This window comes from Stegostoma tigrinum, chromosome 2 (genome assembly GCF_030684315.1).
Source record: "Stegostoma tigrinum isolate sSteTig4 chromosome 2, sSteTig4.hap1, whole genome shotgun sequence".
In the NCBI taxonomy this organism is placed as follows: domain Eukaryota; kingdom Metazoa; phylum Chordata; class Chondrichthyes; order Orectolobiformes; family Stegostomatidae; genus Stegostoma; species Stegostoma tigrinum.
This window is the reverse complement of record NC_081355.1, coordinates 160,678,949-160,701,756: the sequence shown is the minus strand read 5'-3', so window position 1 is coordinate 160,701,756 and position 22,808 is coordinate 160,678,949. Positions and strand designations below refer to the sequence as shown.

The following is a 22,808-nucleotide window of genomic DNA, read 5'->3' as shown; positions in this document are numbered from 1 at the left end:
AGAGATACAGTGTGTGGGAACAGCGTGTCAGAGATACAGTGTGTGTGGGTACACCGTGTGAGAGATACAGTGTGTGGGGGTACAGTGTGAGTGAGATACAGTGTGTGTGGGTACAGTGTATGAGAGATACAGCGTGTGAGAGATACAGTGTGTCTGGGGACAGTGTGTGAGAGATACAGTGTGTGGGCTCAGCGTGTGAGAGATACAGTGTGTGTGGGTACAGTGTGTGAGAGATACAGTGTGTGGGTACAGGGTGTGAGAGATACAGTGTGTGAGAGATACAGCGTGTGAGAGATACAGTGTGTGGGTACAGCTTGTGAGAGATACAGTGTGCGAGAGATACAGTGTGTGGGTACAGCGTGTGAGAGATACAGTGTGTGGGTACAGCATGTGAGAGATACAGTGTGTGAGAGATACAGTGTGTGGGTACAGCGTGTGAGAGATACAGTGTGTGAGAGATACAGTGTGTGGGTACAGCGTGTGAGAGATACAGTGTGTGAGAGATACAGTGTGTGGGTACAGCATGTGAGAGATATAGTGTGTGTGGGTACAGCGTGTGAGAGATATAGTGTGTGTGGGTGCAGTGAGAGTGAGATACAGTGTGTGTGCGTACAGTGTATGAGAGATACTGTGTATGAGAGATGCAGTGTGTGAGAGATACAGTGTGTGTGCGTACAGCATGTGAGAGATACAGTGTGAGAGAGATACAGTGTGTGGGTACAGCATGTGAGAGATACAGTGTGTGAGAGATACAGTGTGTGGGTACAGCGTGTGAGAGATACAGTGTATGAGAGATCCAGTGTGTGGGTACAGCGTGTGAGAGATATAGTGTGTGTGGGTACAGCGTGTGAGAGATACAGTGTGTGGGGGTACAGTGTGAGTGAGATACAGTGTGTGTGGGTACAGTGTATGAGAGATACAGCGTGTGAGAGATACAGTGTGTGTGTGTGTGCAGTGTGAGTGAGATACAGTGTGTGTGCGTACAGTGTATGAGAGATACAGTGTGTGAGATATACAGTGTGTGAGAGATACAGTGTGTGAGAGATACAGTGTGTGAGAGATACAGTGTGTGTGTGTACAGCATGTGAGAGATACAGTGTGTGTGGGTACAGTGTATGAGAGATACAGTGTGTGTGGGTACAGTGTGTGGGTACAGCGTGTGGGTACAGCGTGTGTGAGATACAGTGTGTGTGGGTACAGTGTGTGAGAGATACAGTGTGTGTGGGTACAGTGTGCGAGAGATAAAGTGTGTGAGAGATACAGTGTGTGTGGGTGCAGTGTGCGAGAGATATTGTGTGCGAGAGATACAGTGTACAGGTACAGTGTGCGAGAGATACAGTGTGTGGGTACAGCGTGTGAGAGATACACTGTGCGGGTACACTGTGTGCGAGATACAGTGTCTTAGAAATACAGTGTGTGGGTACAGCGTGTGAGAGATACAGTTTGTGTGCGTACAGCGTGTGAGAGATACAGTGTGTGGGTACAGCATGTGAGAGGTATAGTGTATGTGGGTAGAGCGTGTGAGAGATACAGTGTGTGGGCACAGCGTGTGAGAGATACAGTGTGTGTGGGTACAGTGTGTGAGAGGTACAGTGTGTGAGAGATACAGCGTGTGAGAGATACAGTGTGTGGGTACAGCGTGTGAGAGATACAGTGTGTGAGAGATACAGTGTGTGCGTACAGCATGTGAGAGATATAGTGTGTGTGGGTACAGCGTGTGAGAGATACAGTGTGTGTGGGTGCAGTGAGAGTGAGATACAGTGTGTGTGCGTACAGTGTATGAGAGATACTGTGTATGAGAGATGCAGTGTGTGAGAGATACAGTGTGTGTGCGTACAGCATGTGAGAGATACAGTGTGAGAGAGATACAGTGTGTGGGTACAGCATGTGAGAGATACAGTGTGTGAGAGATACAGTGTGTGGGTACAGTGTGTGAGAGATACAGTGTGTGAGAGATACAGTGTGTGGGTACAGCGTGTGAGAGATACAGTGTGTGAGAGATACAGTGTGTGGGTACAGCGTGTGAGAGATACACTGTGTGTGGGTACAGTGTGTGAGAGATACAGCGTGTGAGAGATACAGTGTGTGTGGGTACAGTGTGTGAGAGATACAGTGTGTGTGGGTACAGTGTGTGAGAGATACAGTGTGTGCGTACAGCGTGTGAGAGATACAGTATGTGTGGGTATAGTGTGTGTGCGATACTGTGTGTGTGGGTACAGTGTGTGAGAGTTAAAGTGTGTGAGAGATAGTGTGTGTGAGATACAGTGTGTGTGGGTACAGCATGTGTGGGTACAGTGTGTGAGAGATACAGTGTGAGAGAGATACAGTGTGTGTGGGTACAGCGCGTGAGAGATACAATGTGTGAGAGATACAGTGTGTGGGTACAGCGTATGAGAGATACAGTGTGTGAGAGATACAGTGTGTGGGTACAGCGTGTGAGAGATACAGTGTGTGAGTACAGCATGTGAGAGATACAGTGTGTGAGAGATACAGTGTGTGGGTACAGCATGTGAGAGATACAGTGTGTGAGAGATACAGTGTGTGGGTACAGCATGTGAGAGATACAGTGTGAGAGAGATACAGTGAGAGGGTACAGTGTGTAAGAGATACAGTGTGTGAGAGATAGTGTGTGGGTACAGCGTGTGAGAGATACAGTGTGTGAGAGATACAGTGTGTGGGTACAGCATGTGAGAGATACAGTGTGTGAGAGATACAGTGTGTGGGTACAGCATGTAAGAGATACAGTGTGTGAGAGATACAGTGAGTGGGTACAGCGTGTGAGAGATACAGTGTGTGAGAGATACAGTGTGTGGATACAGCATGTGAGAGATACAGAGTGTGAGAGATACAGTGTGTGGGTACAGCATGTGAGAGATATAGTGTGTGTGGGTACAGCGTGTGAGAGATACAGTGTGTGTGTGTGTGCAGTGTGAGTGAGATACAGTGTGTGTGCGTACAGTGTATGGGAGATACAGTGTGTGAGATATACAGTGTGTGAGAGATACAGTGTGTGAGAGATACAGTGTGTGTGAGATACAGTGTGTGCGGGTACAGCATGTGTGGGTACAGTGTGTGAGAGATACAGTGTGCGTGGGTACAGTGTATGAGAGATACAGCGTGTGAGAGATACAGTCTGTGAGAGATACAGTGTGTGGGTACAGCGTGTGAGAGATACAGTGTGTGAGAGATACAGTGTGTGGGTACAGCGTGTGAGAGATACAGTGTGTTTGAGATACAGTGTGTGGGTACCGCATGCGAGAGATACAGTGTGTGAGAGATACAGTGTGTGGGTACAGCGTGTGAGAGATACAGTGTGTGTGAGATACAGTGTGTGGGTACAGCATGCGAGAGATACAGTGTGTGAGAGATACAGTGTGTGGGTACAGCGTGTGAGAGATACAGTGTGTGAGAGATACAGTGTGTGGGTACAGCATGTGAGAGATATAGTGTGTGTGGGTACAGCGTGTGAGAGATACAGTGTGTGTGGGTGCAGTGAGAGTGAGATACAGTGTGTGTGCGTACAGTGTATGAGAGATACTGTGTATGAGAGATACAGTGTGTGAGAGATACAGTGTGTGAGTGATACAGTGTGTGGGTACAGCGTGTGAGAGATACAGTGTGTGAGTGATACAGTGTGTGTGCGTACAGCATATGAGAGATACAGTGTGTGAGAGATACAGTGTGTGTGGGTACAGTGTGTGGGTACAGCGTGTGGGTACAGCGTGTGTGAGATACAGTGTGTGTGGGTACAGTGTGTGAGAGATACAGTGTGTGTGGGTACAGTGTGCGAGAGATACAGTTTCTGAGAGATACAGTGTGTGTGGGTACACCGTGTGAGAGATACAGTGTGTGGGGGTACAGTGTGAGTGACATACAGTGTGTGTGGGTACAGTGTATGATAGATACAGTGCATGAGAGATACAGTGTGTGAGAGATACAGTGTGTGTGCGTACAGCATATGAGAGATACAGTGTGTGAGAGATACAGTGTGTGAGAGATACAGTGTGTGAGTGATACAGTGTGTGGGTACAGCGTGTGAGAGATACAGTGTGTGAGTGATACAGTGTGTGGGTACAGCGTGTGAGAGATACAGTGTGTGGGTACAGCGTGTGAGAGATACAGTGTGTGAGTGATACAGTGTGTGGGTACAGCGTGTGAGAGATACAGTGTGTGGGTACAGCGTGTGAGAGATACAGTGTGTGGGTACAGCTTGTGAGAGATACAGTGTGTGTGAGATACAGTGTGTGGGTACCGCATGCGAGAGATACAGTGTGTGAGAGATACAGTGTGTGGGTACAGCGTGTGAGAGATACAGTGTGTGTGAGATACAGTGTGTGGGTACAGCATGCGAGAGATACAGTGTGTGAGAGATACAGTGTGTGGGTACAGCGTGTGAGAGATACAGTGTGTGAGAGATACAGTGTGTGGGTACAGCATGTGAGAGATATAGTGTGTGTGGGTACAGCGTGTGAGAGATACAGTGTGTGTGGGTGCAGTGAGAGTGAGATACAGTGTGTGTGCGTACAGTGTATGAGAGATACTGTGTCTGAGAGATACAGTGTGTGAGAGATACAGTGTGTGTGCGTACAGCATGTGAGAGATACAGTGTGAGAGAGATACAGTGTGTGGGTGCAGCATGTGAGAGATACAGTGTGTGAGAGATACAGTGTGTGGGTACAGCGTGTGAGAGATACAGTGTGTGAGAGATCCAGTGTGTGGGTACAGCATGTGAGAGATATAGTGTGTGTGGGTACAGCGTGTGAGAGATACAGCGTGTGGGGGTACAGTGTGAGTGAGATACAGTGTGTGTGCGTACAGTGTATGATAGATACAGTGTATGAGATACAGCGTGTGAGATATACAGTGTGTGAGAGATACAGTGTGTGAGAGATACAGTGTGTGTGCGTACAGCATGTGAGAGATACAGTGTGTGTGGGTACAGTGTATGAGAGATACAGTGTGTGTGGGTACAGTGTGTGGGTACAGCGTGTGGGTACAGCGTGTGTGAGATACAGTGTGTGTGGGTACAGTGTGTGAGAGATACAGTGTGTGTGGGTACAGTGTGCGAGAGATACAGTTTCTGAGAGATACAGTGTGTGTGGGTACACCGTGTGAGAGATACAGTGTGTGGGGGTACAGTGTGAGGGACATACAGTGTGTGTGGGTACAGTGTATGATAGATACAGTGCATGAGAGATACAGTGTGTGAGAGATACAGTGTGTGTGCGTACAGCATGTGAGAGATACAGAGTGTGTGGGTACAGTTTGTGAGAGGTACAGTGTGTGTGGGTACAGTGTATGAGAGATACAGTGTGTGTGGGTACAGTGTGTGGGTACAGCATGTGGGTACAGCGTGTGTGAGATACAGTGTGTGTGGGTACAGTGTATGAGAGATACACTGTGCGGGTACACTGTGTGCGAGATACAGTGTCTTAGAAATACAGTGTGTGGGTACAGCGTATGAGAGATACAGTGTGTGTGGGTACAGCGTGTGAGAGATACAGTGTGTGAGAGATACAGTGTGTGGGTACAGCATGTGAGAGATATAGTGTGTGTGGGTACAGTGTGTGAGAGATACAGTGTGTGAGAGATACAGTGTGTGAGAGATACAGCATGTGAGAGATATAGTGTGTGTGGGTACAGCGTGTGAGAGATACAGTGTGGGGTGGTACAGTGTGAGTGATATACAGTGTGTGTTGGTACAGTGTATGAGAGATACAGCGTGAGAGATACATCTGTGTGGGTGCAGTGTGAGTGAGATACAGTGTGCGTGCGTACAGTGTGTGAGAGATACAGTGTGTGAGAGATACAGTGTGTGTGCGTACAGCATGAGAGAGATACAGTGTGTGTGGGTACAGTTTGTGAGAGGTACAGTGTATGTGGGTACAGTGTATGAGAGATACAGTGTGTGTGGGTACAGTGTGTGGGTACAGCGTGTGAGAGATACAGTGTGTGGGTACAGCGTGTGAGAGATACAGTGTGTGAGAGATACAGTGTGTGGGTACAGCGTGTGAGAGATACAGTGTGTGAGAGATACAGTGTGTGGGTACAGCATGTGAGAGATATAGTGTGTGTGGGTACAGCGTGTGAGAGATACAGTGTGTGTGGGTGCAGTGAGAGTGAGATACAGTGTGTGTGCGTACAGTGTATGAGAGATACTGTGTATGAGAGATACAGTGTGTGAGAGATACAGTGTGTGTGCGTACAGCATATGAGAGATACAGTGTGTGAGAGATACAGTGTGTGAGAGATACAGTGTGTGAGTGATACAGTGTGTGGGTACAGCGTGTGAGAGATACAGTGTGTGAGTGATACAGTGTGTGGGTACAGCGTGTGAGAGATACAGTGTGTGGGTACAGCGTGTGAGAGATATAGTGTGTGTGGGTACAGCGTGTGAGAGATACAGTGTGTGGGGGTACAGTGTGAGTGAGATACAGTGTGTGGGTACAGTGTACGAGAGATACAGCGTGTGAGAGATACAGTGTGTGAGAGATACAGTGAGTGAGAGATACAGTGTGTGCGTACAGCATGTCAGAGATACAGTGTGTGTGGGTACAGTTTGTGAGAGGTACAGTGTGTGTGGGTACAGTGTATGAGAGATAGTGTGTGTGGGTACAGTGTGTGGGTACAGCGTGTGGGTACAGCATGTGTGAGATACAGTGTGTGTGGGTACAGCGTGTGTGGGTACAGTGTGCGAGAGATACAGTGTGCGAGAGATATTGTGTGCGAGAGATACAGTGTACGGGTACAGTGTGTGGGTACAGTGTGTGAGAGATACAGTGTGTGTGGGTACAGTGTGTGTGGGTACAGCGTGTGAGAGATAGAGTATGTGAGAGATACAGTGTGTGGGTACAGCGTGTGAGAGATATAGTATGTGTGGGTACAGCGTGTGAGAGATACAGTCTGTGGGGGTACAGTGTGAGTGAGATACAGTGTGTGTGGCTACAGTGTATGAGAGATACAGCGTGTGAGAGAGACAGTGTGTGTGGGTGCAGTGTGAGTGAGATACAGTGTGTGTGCGTACAGTGTATGAGAGATAGTGTGTGTGGGTACAGTGTGTGGGTACAGCGTGTGGGTACAGCGTGTGTGAGATACAGTGTGTGTGGGTACAGCGTGTGTGGGTACAGTGTGCGAGAGATACAGTGTGCGAGAGATACAGTGTGCGAGAGATATTGTGTGCGAGAGATACAGTGTACGGGTACAGTGTGTGGGTACAGTGTGTGAGAGATACAGTGTGTGTGGGTACAGTGTGTGTGGGTACAGCGTGTGAGAGATAGAGTATGTGAAAGATACAGTGTGTGGGTACAGCGTGTGTGAGATACAGTGTGTGAGTGATACAGTGTGTGGGTACAGCGTGTGAGAGATACAGTGTGTGAGTGATACAGTGTGTGGGTACAGCGTGTGAGAGATACAGTGTGTGGGTACAGCGTGTGAGAGATATAGTGTGTGTGGGTACAGCGTGTGAGAGATACAGTGTGTGGGGGTACAGTGTGAGTGAGATACAGTGTGTGGGTACAGTGTACGAGAGATACAGCGTGTGAGAGATACAGTGTGTGAGAGATACAGTGAGTGAGAGATACAGTGTGTGCGTACAGCATGTCAGAGATACAGTGTGTGTGGGTACAGTTTGTGAGAGGTACAGTGTGTGTGGGTACAGTGTATGAGAGATAGTGTGTGTGGGTACAGTGTGTGGGTACAGCGTGTGGGTACAGCATGTGTGAGATACAGTGTGTGTGGGTACAGCGTGTGTGGGTACAGTGTGCGAGAGATACAGTGTGCGAGAGATATTGTGTGCGAGAGATACAGTGTACGGGTACAGTGTGTGGGTACAGTGTGTGAGAGATACAGTGTGTGTGGGTACAGTGTGTGTGGGTACAGCGTGTGAGAGATAGAGTATGTGAGAGATACAGTGTGTGGGTACAGCGTGTGAGAGATATAGTATGTGTGGGTACAGCGTGTGAGAGATACAGTCTGTGGGGGTACAGTGTGAGTGAGATACAGTGTGTGTGGCTACAGTGTATGAGAGATACAGCGTGTGAGAGAGACAGTGTGTGTGGGTGCAGTGTGAGTGAGATACAGTGTGTGTGCGTACAGTGTATGAGAGATAGTGTGTGTGGGTACAGTGTGTGGGTACAGCGTGTGGGTACAGCGTGTGTGAGATACAGTGTGTGTGGGTACAGCGTGTGTGGGTACAGTGTGCGAGAGATACAGTGTGCGAGAGATACAGTGTGCGAGAGATATTGTGTGCGAGAGATACAGTGTACGGGTACAGTGTGTGGGTACAGTGTGTGAGAGATACAGTGTGTGTGGGTACAGTGTGTGTGGGTACAGCGTGTGAGAGATAGAGTATGTGAAAGATACAGTGTGTGGGTACAGCGTGTGTGAGATACAGTGTGTGTGGGTACAGTGTGTGAGAGATACTGTGTGTGGGTACAGTATGTGTGGGTACAGTGTGTGAGAGATACAGTGTGAGAGAGATACAGTGTGTGTGGGTACAGTGTGTGAGAGATCGTGTGTGAGAGATACAGTGTGTGAGAGATACAGTGTGTGTGGGTACAGTGTGTGAGAGATACAGTGTGTGGGAGATACAGTGTGTGGGTACAGCGTGTGAGAGATACAGTGTGTGGGTACAGCATGTGAGAGATACAGTGTGCGAGAGATACAGTGTGCGAGAGATACAGTGTACGGGTACAGTGTGCGAGAGATACAGTGTGTGGGTACAGTGTGTGAGAGATACAGTGTGTGTGGGTACAGTGTATGAGAGATACAGTGAGTGTGGGTACAGTGTGTGAGAGATACAGTGTGTGTGGGCACGGTGTGTAAGAGATATATTGTGTGTGGGTACAATGTGTGAGATACGGTGTGTAGGTACAGTGAGTGAGAGTTACGGTGTGTGGGTACAGAGTGTGAGAGATAGTGTGTGTGAGATAGTGTGTGAGATACAGTGTGTGTGGGTACAGTGTGTGAGAGATATAGCGTGTGAATAGAGTGTGTGATAGATACAGTGTGTGTGGGTACAGTGTGTGAGAGATACAGTGTGTGGGTACAGCGTGTGAGAGATACAGAGTGTGGGGGTACAGTGTGAGTGAGATACAGTGTGTGTGGGTACAGTGTATGAGAGATACAGCGTGTGAGAGATACAGTGTGTGGGTGCAGTGTGAGTGAGATACAGTGTGTGTGCGTACAGTGTATGAGAGATACAGTGTGTGTGGGTACAGTTTGTGAGAGATACAGTGTGTGTGGGTACAGTTTGTGAGAGGTACAGTGTGTGCGGGTACAGTGTATGAGAGATACAGTGTGTGTGGGTACAGCGTGTGAGGGATACAGTGTGTGGGTACAGCGTGTGTGAGATAGAGTGTGTGTGGGTACAGTGTGTGAGAGATACAGTGTGTGAGAGATACAGTGTGTGTGGGTACAGTATGTGTGGGTACAGTGTGTGAGAGATACAGTGTGTGTGGGTACAGTATGTGTGGGTACAGTGTGTGAGAGATCCAGTGTGTGAGAGATCCAGTGTGTGAGAGATACAGTGTGTGGGTACAGCGTGTGTGAGATAGAGTGTGTGTGGGTACAGTGTGTGACAGATACAGTGTGTGTGGGTACAGTATGTGTGGGTACAGTGTGTGAGAGATACAGTGTGTGAGAGATACAGTGTGTGAGAGATGCAGCGTGTGAGAGATACAGTGTGTGAGAGATACAGTGTGTGGGTACAGTGTGTGACAGGTACAGTGTGTGACAGGTACAGTGTGTGAGAGATACAGTGTGTGGGAGATACAGTGTGTGGGAGATACAGTGTGTGAGAGATACAGCGTGTGAGAGATGCAGCGTGTGAGAGATACAGTGTGTGACAGGTACAGTGTGTGAGAGATACAGTGTGTGAGAGATACAGTGTGTGAGAGATACAGTGTGTGGGTACAGTGTGTGAGAGATACAGTGTGTGGGAGATACAGTGTGTGGGAGATACAGTGTGTGGGTACAGTGTGTGACAGGTACAGTGTGTGGGAGATACAGTGTGTGGGAGATACAGTGTGTGGGAGATACAGTGTGTGAGAGATACAGTGTGTGGGTACAGTGTGTGGGAGATACAGTGTGTGGGAGATACAGTGTGTGAGAGATACAGTGTGTGGGTACAGTGTGTGGGAGATACAGTGTGTGGGAGATACAGTGTGTGGGAGATACAGTGTGTGGGTACAGCATGTGAGAGATACAGTGTGAGAGAGATACAGTGAGAGGGTACAGTGTGTAAGAGATACAGTGTGTGAGAGATAGTGTGTGGGTACAGCGTGTGAGAGATACAGTGTGTGAGAGATACAGTGTGTGGGTACAGCATGTGAGAGATACAGTGTGTGAGAGATACAGTGTGTGGGTACAGCATGTAAGAGATACAGTGTGTGAGAGATACAGTGAGTGGGTACAGCGTGTGAGAGATACAGTGTGTGAGAGATACAGTGTGTGGATACAGCATGTGAGAGATACAGAGTGTGAGAGATACAGTGTGTGGGTACAGCATGTGAGAGATATAGTGTGTGTGGGTACAGCGTGTGAGAGATACAGTGTGTGTGTGTGTGCAGTGTGAGTGAGATACAGTGTGTGTGCGTACAGTGTATGGGAGATACAGTGTGTGAGATATACAGTGTGTGAGAGATACAGTGTGTGAGAGATACAGTGTGTGTGAGATACAGTGTGTGCGGGTACAGCATGTGTGGGTACAGTGTGTGAGAGATACAGTGTGCGTGGGTACAGTGTATGAGAGATACAGCGTGTGAGAGATACAGTCTGTGAGAGATACAGTGTGTGGGTACAGCGTGTGAGAGATACAGTGTGTGAGAGATACAGTGTGTGGGTACAGCGTGTGAGAGATACAGTGTGTTTGAGATACAGTGTGTGGGTACCGCATGCGAGAGATACAGTGTGTGAGAGATACAGTGTGTGGGTACAGCGTGTGAGAGATACAGTGTGTGTGAGATACAGTGTGTGGGTACAGCATGCGAGAGATACAGTGTGTGAGAGATACAGTGTGTGGGTACAGCGTGTGAGAGATACAGTGTGTGAGAGATACAGTGTGTGGGTACAGCATGTGAGAGATATAGTGTGTGTGGGTACAGCGTGTGAGAGATACAGTGTGTGTGGGTGCAGTGAGAGTGAGATACAGTGTGTGTGCGTACAGTGTATGAGAGATACTGTGTATGAGAGATACAGTGTGTGAGAGATACAGTGTGTGAGTGATACAGTGTGTGGGTACAGCGTGTGAGAGATACAGTGTGTGAGTGATACAGTGTGTGTGCGTACAGCATATGAGAGATACAGTGTGTGAGAGATACAGTGTGTGTGGGTACAGTGTGTGGGTACAGCGTGTGGGTACAGCGTGTGTGAGATACAGTGTGTGTGGGTACAGTGTGTGAGAGATACAGTGTGTGTGGGTACAGTGTGCGAGAGATACAGTTTCTGAGAGATACAGTGTGTGTGGGTACACCGTGTGAGAGATACAGTGTGTGGGGGTACAGTGTGAGTGACATACAGTGTGTGTGGGTACAGTGTATGATAGATACAGTGCATGAGAGATACAGTGTGTGAGAGATACAGTGTGTGTGCGTACAGCATATGAGAGATACAGTGTGTGAGAGATACAGTGTGTGAGAGATACAGTGTGTGAGTGATACAGTGTGTGGGTACAGCGTGTGAGAGATACAGTGTGTGAGTGATACAGTGTGTGGGTACAGCGTGTGAGAGATACAGTGTGTGGGTACAGCGTGTGAGAGATACAGTGTGTGAGTGATACAGTGTGTGGGTACAGCGTGTGAGAGATACAGTGTGTGGGTACAGCGTGTGAGAGATACAGTGTGTGGGTACAGCTTGTGAGAGATACAGTGTGTGTGAGATACAGTGTGTGGGTACCGCATGCGAGAGATACAGTGTGTGAGAGATACAGTGTGTGGGTACAGCGTGTGAGAGATACAGTGTGTGTGAGATACAGTGTGTGGGTACAGCATGCGAGAGATACAGTGTGTGAGAGATACAGTGTGTGGGTACAGCGTGTGAGAGATACAGTGTGTGAGAGATACAGTGTGTGGGTACAGCATGTGAGAGATATAGTGTGTGTGGGTACAGCGTGTGAGAGATACAGTGTGTGTGGGTGCAGTGAGAGTGAGATACAGTGTGTGTGCGTACAGTGTATGAGAGATACTGTGTCTGAGAGATACAGTGTGTGAGAGATACAGTGTGTGTGCGTACAGCATGTGAGAGATACAGTGTGAGAGAGATACAGTGTGTGGGTGCAGCATGTGAGAGATACAGTGTGTGAGAGATACAGTGTGTGGGTACAGCGTGTGAGAGATACAGTGTGTGAGAGATCCAGTGTGTGGGTACAGCATGTGAGAGATATAGTGTGTGTGGGTACAGCGTGTGAGAGATACAGCGTGTGGGGGTACAGTGTGAGTGAGATACAGTGTGTGTGCGTACAGTGTATGATAGATACAGTGTATGAGATACAGCGTGTGAGATATACAGTGTGTGAGAGATACAGTGTGTGAGAGATACAGTGTGTGTGCGTACAGCATGTGAGAGATACAGTGTGTGTGGGTACAGTGTATGAGAGATACAGTGTGTGTGGGTACAGTGTGTGGGTACAGCGTGTGGGTACAGCGTGTGTGAGATACAGTGTGTGTGGGTACAGTGTGTGAGAGATACAGTGTGTGTGGGTACAGTGTGCGAGAGATACAGTTTCTGAGAGATACAGTGTGTGTGGGTACACCGTGTGAGAGATACAGTGTGTGGGGGTACAGTGTGAGGGACATACAGTGTGTGTGGGTACAGTGTATGATAGATACAGTGCATGAGAGATACAGTGTGTGAGAGATACAGTGTGTGTGCGTACAGCATGTGAGAGATACAGAGTGTGTGGGTACAGTTTGTGAGAGGTACAGTGTGTGTGGGTACAGTGTATGAGAGATACAGTGTGTGTGGGTACAGTGTGTGGGTACAGCATGTGGGTACAGCGTGTGTGAGATACAGTGTGTGTGGGTACAGTGTATGAGAGATACACTGTGCGGGTACACTGTGTGCGAGATACAGTGTCTTAGAAATACAGTGTGTGGGTACAGCGTATGAGAGATACAGTGTGTGTGGGTACAGCGTGTGAGAGATACAGTGTGTGAGAGATACAGTGTGTGGGTACAGCATGTGAGAGATATAGTGTGTGTGGGTACAGTGTGTGAGAGATACAGTGTGTGAGAGATACAGTGTGTGAGAGATACAGCATGTGAGAGATATAGTGTGTGTGGGTACAGCGTGTGAGAGATACAGTGTGGGGTGGTACAGTGTGAGTGATATACAGTGTGTGTTGGTACAGTGTATGAGAGATACAGCGTGAGAGATACATCTGTGTGGGTGCAGTGTGAGTGAGATACAGTGTGCGTGCGTACAGTGTGTGAGAGATACAGTGTGTGAGAGATACAGTGTGTGTGCGTACAGCATGAGAGAGATACAGTGTGTGTGGGTACAGTTTGTGAGAGGTACAGTGTATGTGGGTACAGTGTATGAGAGATACAGTGTGTGTGGGTACAGTGTGTGGGTACAGCGTGTGAGAGATACAGTGTGTGGGTACAGCGTGTGAGAGATACAGTGTGTGAGAGATACAGTGTGTGGGTACAGCGTGTGAGAGATACAGTGTGTGAGAGATACAGTGTGTGGGTACAGCATGTGAGAGATATAGTGTGTGTGGGTACAGCGTGTGAGAGATACAGTGTGTGTGGGTGCAGTGAGAGTGAGATACAGTGTGTGTGCGTACAGTGTATGAGAGATACTGTGTATGAGAGATACAGTGTGTGAGAGATACAGTGTGTGTGCGTACAGCATATGAGAGATACAGTGTGTGAGAGATACAGTGTGTGAGAGATACAGTGTGTGAGTGATACAGTGTGTGGGTACAGCGTGTGAGAGATACAGTGTGTGAGTGATACAGTGTGTGGGTACAGCGTGTGAGAGATACAGTGTGTGGGTACAGCGTGTGAGAGATATAGTGTGTGTGGGTACAGCGTGTGAGAGATACAGTGTGTGGGGGTACAGTGTGAGTGAGATACAGTGTGTGGGTACAGTGTACGAGAGATACAGCGTGTGAGAGATACAGTGTGTGAGAGATACAGTGAGTGAGAGATACAGTGTGTGCGTACAGCATGTCAGAGATACAGTGTGTGTGGGTACAGTTTGTGAGAGGTACAGTGTGTGTGGGTACAGTGTATGAGAGATAGTGTGTGTGGGTACAGTGTGTGGGTACAGCGTGTGGGTACAGCATGTGTGAGATACAGTGTGTGTGGGTACAGCGTGTGTGGGTACAGTGTGCGAGAGATACAGTGTGCGAGAGATATTGTGTGCGAGAGATACAGTGTACGGGTACAGTGTGTGGGTACAGTGTGTGAGAGATACAGTGTGTGTGGGTACAGTGTGTGTGGGTACAGCGTGTGAGAGATAGAGTATGTGAGAGATACAGTGTGTGGGTACAGCATGTGAGAGATATAGTATGTGTGGGTACAGCGTGTGAGAGATACAGTCTGTGGGGGTACAGTGTGAGTGAGATACAGTGTGTGTGGCTACAGTGTATGAGAGATACAGCGTGTGAGAGAGACAGTGTGTGTGGGTGCAGTGTGAGTGAGATACAGTGTGTGTGCGTACAGTGTATGAGAGATAGTGTGTGTGGGTACAGTGTGTGGGTACAGCGTGTGGGTACAGCGTGTGTGAGATACAGTGTGTGTGGGTACAGCGTGTGTGGGTACAGTGTGCGAGAGATACAGTGTGCGAGAGATACAGTGTGCGAGAGATATTGTGTGCGAGAGATACAGTGTACGGGTACAGTGTGTGGGTACAGTGTGTGAGAGATACAGTGTGTGTGGGTACAGTGTGTGTGGGTACAGCGTGTGAGAGATAGAGTATGTGAAAGATACAGTGTGTGGGTACAGCGTGTGTGAGATACAGTGTGTGTGGGTACAGTGTGTGAGAGATACTGTGTGTGGGTACAGTATGTGTGGGTACAGTGTGTGAGAGATACAGTGTGAGAGAGATACAGTGTGTGTGGGTACAGTGTGTGAGAGATCGTGTGTGAGAGATACAGTGTGTGAGAGATACAGTGTGTGTGGGTACAGTGTGTGAGAGATACAGTGTGTGGGAGATACAGTGTGTGGGTACAGCGTGTGAGAGATACAGTGTGTGGGTACAGCATGTGAGAGATACAGTGTGCGAGAGATACAGTGTGCGAGAGATACAGTGTACGGGTACAGTGTGCGAGAGATACAGTGTGTGGGTACAGTGTGTGAGAGATACAGTGTGTGTGGGTACAGTGTATGAGAGATACAGTGAGTGTGGGTACAGTGTGTGAGAGATACAGTGTGTGTGGGCACGGTGTGTAAGAGATATATTGTGTGTGGGTACAATGTGTGAGATACGGTGTGTAGGTACAGTGAGTGAGAGTTACGGTGTGTGGGTACAGAGTGTGAGAGATAGTGTGTGTGAGATAGTGTGTGAGATACAGTGTGTGTGGGTACAGTGTGTGAGAGATATAGCGTGTGAATAGAGTGTGTGATAGATACAGTGTGTGTGGGTACAGTGTGTGAGAGATACAGTGTGTGGGTACAGCGTGTGAGAGATACAGAGTGTGGGGGTACAGTGTGAGTGAGATACAGTGTGTGTGGGTACAGTGTATGAGAGATACAGCGTGTGAGAGATACAGTGTGTGGGTGCAGTGTGAGTGAGATACAGTGTGTGTGCGTACAGTGTATGAGAGATACAGTGTGTGTGGGTACAGTTTGTGAGAGATACAGTGTGTGTGGGTACAGTTTGTGAGAGGTACAGTGTGTGCGGGTACAGTGTATGAGAGATACAGTGTGTGTGGGTACAGCGTGTGAGGGATACAGTGTGTGGGTACAGCGTGTGTGAGATAGAGTGTGTGTGGGTACAGTGTGTGAGAGATACAGTGTGTGAGAGATACAGTGTGTGTGGGTACAGTATGTGTGGGTACAGTGTGTGAGAGATACAGTGTGTGTGGGTACAGTATGTGTGGGTACAGTGTGTGAGAGATCCAGTGTGTGAGAGATCCAGTGTGTGAGAGATACAGTGTGTGGGTACAGCGTGTGTGAGATAGAGTGTGTGTGGGTACAGTGTGTGACAGATACAGTGTGTGTGGGTACAGTATGTGTGGGTACAGTGTGTGAGAGATACAGTGTGTGAGAGATACAGTGTGTGAGAGATGCAGCGTGTGAGAGATACAGTGTGTGAGAGATACAGTGTGTGGGTACAGTGTGTGACAGGTACAGTGTGTGACAGGTACAGTGTGTGAGAGATACAGTGTGTGGGAGATACAGTGTGTGGGAGATACAGTGTGTGAGAGATACAGTGTGTGAGAGATGCAGCGTGTGAGAGATACAGTGTGTGACAGGTACAGTGTGTGAGAGATACAGTGTGTGAGAGATACAGTGTGTGAGAGATACAGTGTGTGGGTACAGTGTGTGAGAGATACAGTGTGTGGGAGATACAGTGTGTGGGAGATACAGTGTGTGGGTACAGTGTGTGACAGGTACAGTGTGTGGGAGATACAGTGTGTGGGAGATACAGTGTGTGGGAGATACAGTGTGTGAGAGATACAGTGTGTGGGTACAGTGTGTGGGAGATACAGTGTGTGGGAGATACAGTGTGTGGGAGATACAGTGTGTGAGAGATACAGTGTGTGGGTACAGTGTGTGGGAGATACAGTGTGTGGGAGATACAGTGTGTGGGAGATACAGTGTGTGAGAGATACAGTGTGTGGGTACAGTGTGTGGGAGATACAGTGTGTGGGAGATACAGTGTGTGGGAGATACAGTGTGTGGGAGATACAGTGTGTGACAGGTACAGTGTGTGACAGGTACAGTGTGTGGGAGATACAGTGTGTGGGAGATACAGTGTGTGGGTACAGTGTGTGACAGGTACAGTGTGTGGGAGATACAGTGTGTGGGAGATACAGTGTGTGACAGGTACAGTGTGTGGGAGATACAGTGTGTGGGAGATACAGTGTGTGGGTACAGTGTGTGACAGGTACAGTGTGTGGGAGATACAGTGTGTGGGAGATACAGTGTGTGACAGGTACAGTGTGTGACAGGTACAGTGTGTGGGAGATACAGTGTGTGGGAGATACAGTGTGTGGGAGATACAGTGTGTGGGTACACTGCTTGTGGTTGTGAAGTCGATGAGTGTTACTCACTGACACAGGTTCTTTTGTCCTTGCCCAGCGCGAGTCCAACAGGGCACACACAGACATGACCTCCATTTGTGTTGGTGCAGGAGTGGGAGCAGTGGCCATTATCGATCTTACACTCATCAATATCTGAAAACAATGAAAGGAATAGTTAGGCTGACACTCTGGGAGTGCGTTTAACTGACACCCAGCGTGGGCCAGTAATTGGACTGGACCAGCCATCAATACAGTCTCCCTGGAGCATGTCCACTGCCCACGATGCACAAGTCAGGAGTGTGTTATGATCCTTGTACACACCTTGCATACATCACAGGAATACTTCAAAAGTGACAAGTTTCTGCAATACTGACTGAAAATACCAAAGGACAAGATATCACTTTAAAGCTGATACTTTTTTCTATCAGCTAACCAATAACAAAACCCCTGTCAACGAGCACCATTTTTCCAGCAGATGCGCACCTTCATGAGAAGTCATTCACTGTTACTCCCAGCTCTCAGGCAGCTTCACATCTGCTGCCAAATCAGGTCAAAAACTCCAGGGGCATTTCGATGTAGTTCCACTCAGACTGACTCTTCCAGAACAGATTTTCACCAGTAAGGTCCATTTTGCTCCATCGTTCTCCAAAAGACCTATCAGTTCTATCCCTTCATTTTGGACAGAACATAACCTCACATGAGTCCTACACAAACACAACAAACAAACTAGCAGCAGGAGTAGGCCATTCAGCCCCTCCTGCTTGCTTCTTTACACACTAACATCGATGGGCTTGTGTTTCAGAAGAAGTGATGGCCTACTGGTATTATCATTCAATCATGCATCAGGGGTCCTGGGATAATGGGAACTGCAGATGCTGGAGAATCCAAGATAACAAAGTGTGGGGCTGGATGAACACAGCAGGCCCAGCAGCATCTCAGGAGCACAAAAGCTGACCTTTCGGCCTTTCTGATGAAGGGTCTAGGCCAAAAACGTCAGCTTTTGTGCTCTTGAGATGCTGTTTGGTCTGCTGTGTTCATCCAGCCCCACACTTTATTATCAGGGGACCTGGATTTGAATCCCTCTTTGACGGATAGCGAACTGTGATTTCAATAAATATTGGGAATTACTATGATAATAACCAGGGTACTGTTGCCAACTGCCATAAAAATTCTAAAAGAACTGCGGATGCTGTAAATCAGGAACAAAAACAGAAGTTGCTGGAAAAGCTCAGCAGGTCTGGCAGCATCTGTGAAGAAAAAAATCAGAGTTAATGTTTTGGGTCCGGTGACCCTTCCTCAGAACTTCTGCAATATAAACCGATGTTTTCACAGGTCCTATCAGCTCTGAGGAAGGGTCACCAGACTCAAAACATTAACTCTGATTTCTTCTTCACAGATGCTGCCAGACCTGCTCAGCTTTTCCAGCAACTTCTGTTTTAGTTCTTGACATAGAAATGCATCTGGTTCACTAATGTCCCTGCCATGCTTACCTGGTCTAGGCTATGTGTGACTCCAGGCACACAGCTATATGGGCGACTTGGCAATTGGGGATGGGCAGTAAATACTGGCCTGGCCAATGACGCCCTCATCCCATGAATGAATGAAAACTAACTACTCCCAATTACCCTGATTCCCTGCCAGACAGGAATTTATCCACCTCAGTGTTAAAAAACACGGCTCCACCCCCACTGCCTCCATAGGCAGAGTCCCAAAGCACCACAACCCTCCCAGAGGGAAAATTTCTCCTTATCTCGGCCCTAAAAGGGTGACCCCTCATTTCAAACAGAGCATCCAGAGCAACAGTGCACACACTGTCTACATCCACCTGGTCAGGACCATTCACAGTCTTACACTTCAAATCAAGTCATTCCTTACTCTTTCAAACGCCAGTGGGAAGTACAGTCTGTCCAACCTTTCCTCATAAGACAACCTGCTCATTCCAGGTATTAATCTGTAAACCTCCTATGAAATGCCTCCAGTGCAGTTACATCCTTTCTTAAATAAGGAGACCGAAACAGCACACAGTGTGAGATAGGCTCAACCATGACCCTTTGGTGATTAAGAAAAGTATGCCATTCACCTTCACATGCTGTATCTGCATATTTATAAAGGAAGATAGTTGCAGCTCGTGGAGGCCCAGCCATAGAACATAGAACACAGAACATAGAATGGTACAGCACAGCACAGGCCCTTCGGCCCACAATGTTGTGCCAAACTTCTACCCTAATCCTAAGGTCTATCAAACCTCCACTCCTACCTTATACTATCAGCCATATGCCTATCTAATAGCCGGTTAAATGCCCCTAATGAGGCCGACTCCACTACCCTCTCCGGAAATGCATTCCTCGCCCCAACCACTCTCTGAGTAAAGAACCTACCCCTGACACCTCCCCGATATCCACCTCCACTCACTTTAAAACTATGTCCCCTCATAATAGCTACCTCCACCCGAGGAAAAAGTCTCTGGCTGTCTACTCTATCTATACCTCTGATCATTTTGTACACCTCTATCAAGTCACCTCTCATCCTTCATTGTTCTAAAGGGAAAAACCCGAGCTCTCTCAATCTTTTCTCGTAAGACCTTCCCTCCATTCCAGGCAATATCCTGCTAAATCTCCTCTGCACCTTTTCCAACGCTTCCACATCTTTCAATAGACAATAGACAATAGGTGCTGCAGTAGGCCATTTGGCCCTTCAAGCCAGCACCACCGTTCATTATGATCATGGCTGATCATCCACAATCAGTATCCTGTTCCTGCCTTATCCCCAAAACCTTGATTCCACTACCTTTAAGAGCTCTATTTATCTCTTTCTTGAAAGTATTCAGAGAGTTCGCCTCCACTGCCTTCTGGGGCAGAGCATTCCATATATCCACCACTCTCTGGGTGAAGAAGCTTTTCCTCAACTCTGTTCTAAATGGCCTACCCCTTATTTTTAAACTGTGTCCTCTGGTTCTGGACTCACCCATCAGCAGAAACATGCTCCCCACCTCCAGAGTGTCCAATCCCTTAATAATCTTATATGTCTCAATCAGATCCCCTCTCATCCTTCTAAACTCAAGTGTATACAAGCCCAGTCGCTCCAATCTTGCAACAGTTGTGAGAGCATGGAATGCGTTGCCAGCAGCAGTTGTGGAAGCAAGGTCATTGGGGTCATTTAAGAGACTGCTGGACATGCATATGGTCACAGAAATTTGAGGGTGCATCCATGAGGATCAATGGTCGGCACAACATTGTGGGCTGAAGGGCCTGTTCTGTGCTGTACTGTTCTATGTTCTATGTTCTATCTATATGATAGTCCCGCCATTCCAGGAATTGACCTCGTGAACCTACGCTGCACTCCCTCAACAGTAAGAAAGTCCTTCCTCAAATTGGGAGACCAAAACTGCACACAGTACTCCAGGTGCGGTCTCACCAGGGGCCTGTACAGCTGCAGAAGGACCTCTTTGCTCCTACACTCAATTCCTCTTGTTATGAAGGCCAGCATGCCATTAGCTTTCTTCACTGCCTGCTGTACCTGCATGCTTGCTTTCATTGACTGATGTACAAGAACACCCAGATCTCATTGTGCTTCCCCTTCACCTAACTTGACTCCATTGAGATAGTAATCTGCCTTCCTGTTCTTGCCACCAAAGTGTATAACCGCACATTTATCCACATTAAACTGCATCTGCCATGCATCTGTCCACTCACCTAGCCTGTCCAAGTCACCCTGTATTCTCATAACATCCTCCTCACATTTCACACTGCCACCCAGCTTTGTGTCATCAGCAAATTTGCTAATATTACTTTTAATGCCTTCATCTATATCATTAATTTATATCGTAAACAGCTGCAGTCCCAGCACCAAATCTTGCTGTACCCCACTGGTCACTGCCTGCCATTCCAAAAGGGACCCGTTTATCACTACTCTTTGCTTCCTGTCAGACAGCCAATTTTCAATCCAGGCCAGTATTTTGCCCCCAGTACCATGTGCCCTAATTTTGCTCACCAATCTCCTCTGTGGGACTTTATCACAGGCTTTCTGAAAGTCCAGGTACACTACATCCACTGGTTCTCCCTTGTCCATCTTCATAGATACATCCTCAAAAAATTCCAGAAGATTAGTCCAGCACGATTTCCCCTTCGTAAATCCATGCTGACTCTGACGTATTCTGTTACTGCTATCCAATTGAGTCATAATTTCATCTTTTATAATTGACTCCAGCATCTTTCCCACCACTGACGTCAGGCTAACCGGTCGAAAATTTCCTGTAATGAGGCGACCAGAACTGGCCACAATACTCCAAATGTGGCTGAACCAGGCTTTTGTATAGCTGGAGCATAACTTCACGGCTCTTGAACTCAATCCCTCTATTAATGAAAGCTAACACACCATACACCTTCTTAACAACTCTATCCACCTGGGTGGCAGCTTTCAGGGAACTGTGAACATGAACCCCAAGATCCCTCTGCTCCTCCACACTGCTAAGAAACTTTCTGTTAACCCTGTATTCTGCTTTCAAGTTTGTCCTTCCAAAATAAATCACCTCAAACTTTTCAGGGTTAAACTCCATCTGCCACTTCTCAGCTCAGCTCTGCACCTCTATCCATCTTTGGTCCGCCTCCCCCTCTCTGATGAAGGGTCTAGGCCCGAAACGTCAGCTTTTGTGCTCCTGAGATGCTGCTTGGCCTGCTGTGTTCATCCAGCTTCACACTTTGTTATCTCTGCATCCTATCAATGTCCCTTTGTAACCTAGAACAGCCCTCTGCACTGTCCACAACGTGACCCACCTTTGTATCATCCACAAACTTACTAATCCACCCTTCCACTCTTTCATCCACATCATTTACAAACATCACAAATTGAAGACGACCCAGAACAGGTCCTTGTGGTACACACTCGTAACTGAGCACCATGTTGAATATTTTCCATCCACTACCACCCTTTCTCTTCTAAGGGTCAGCCAATTCTGAATCCAATCTGCCACATTTCCCCCTATCCCATGCCTCCTTACCTTCTGAATGAGCCTACCATGGGGAACCTTATCAAACACCTTACTCAAATCCATGTATACCACATCCACTGCTCTACCTTCATCCACGTGTTTGGTCACCTCTTCAAAGCATTCAATAAGGTTTGTGAGGCATGATCTACCCCTCACAAATCCACGCTGACTGTCACGAATCAAACTGTGCCTTTCCAAATGATCATAAATCCTGTCCCTCAGAGCCCTTTCCAATAATTTGCCCACCATCAAAGTAAGACTAACTGGTCTGTAATTTCCGGGGTTACCCTTATTCCCTTTTTTGAACAAGGGAATGACGTTCACCTCTCTCCAATCTTTCGGCACTATACCTGGGGATTGTGAGGATGAAAAGATCATCACATCTTCAGCTTCTCCATCATAAGGTCAGAAGTGGGATGTTCACTGATGATTGCACAATGTTCAGCACCATTCGTGACTCCTCAGATACTGAATCAGTTGTGTTCAAATGCTACAAGATCTGGACAATATCTAGACTTGGGCTACAAGTGGCAAGTGACATTCACGCCACACAAATGCCAGGCTATGGCCATCATCATTAAGGGACAATCTAATCACCATCCCTTGACACTCAATGGTTGTACCATCACT

At 47.7% G+C, this 22,808-nt stretch overlaps 1 protein-coding gene across 5 annotated transcripts in view; it reads right to left on the bottom strand.

Annotated features, from left to right (window-relative positions):
- Window positions 1-22,808, bottom strand: part of si:ch211-221n20.8 (uncharacterized protein LOC100034409 homolog) — a 115,760-nt gene that overhangs the window by 47,895 nt on the left and 45,057 nt on the right. For all 5 annotated transcript variants that reach the window (XR_009443037.1, XM_059640885.1, XM_059640886.1 and 2 more), the window contains one exon: window positions 17,222-17,344. Coding sequence is in view for 4 of the 5 variants with exons in the window: in XM_059640885.1 (XP_059496868.1) it covers window positions 17,222-17,344 (123 nt within the window). In the remaining variant the exon portion in view is untranslated. The remainder of the gene's footprint in view (window positions 1-17,221; window positions 17,345-22,808) is intronic.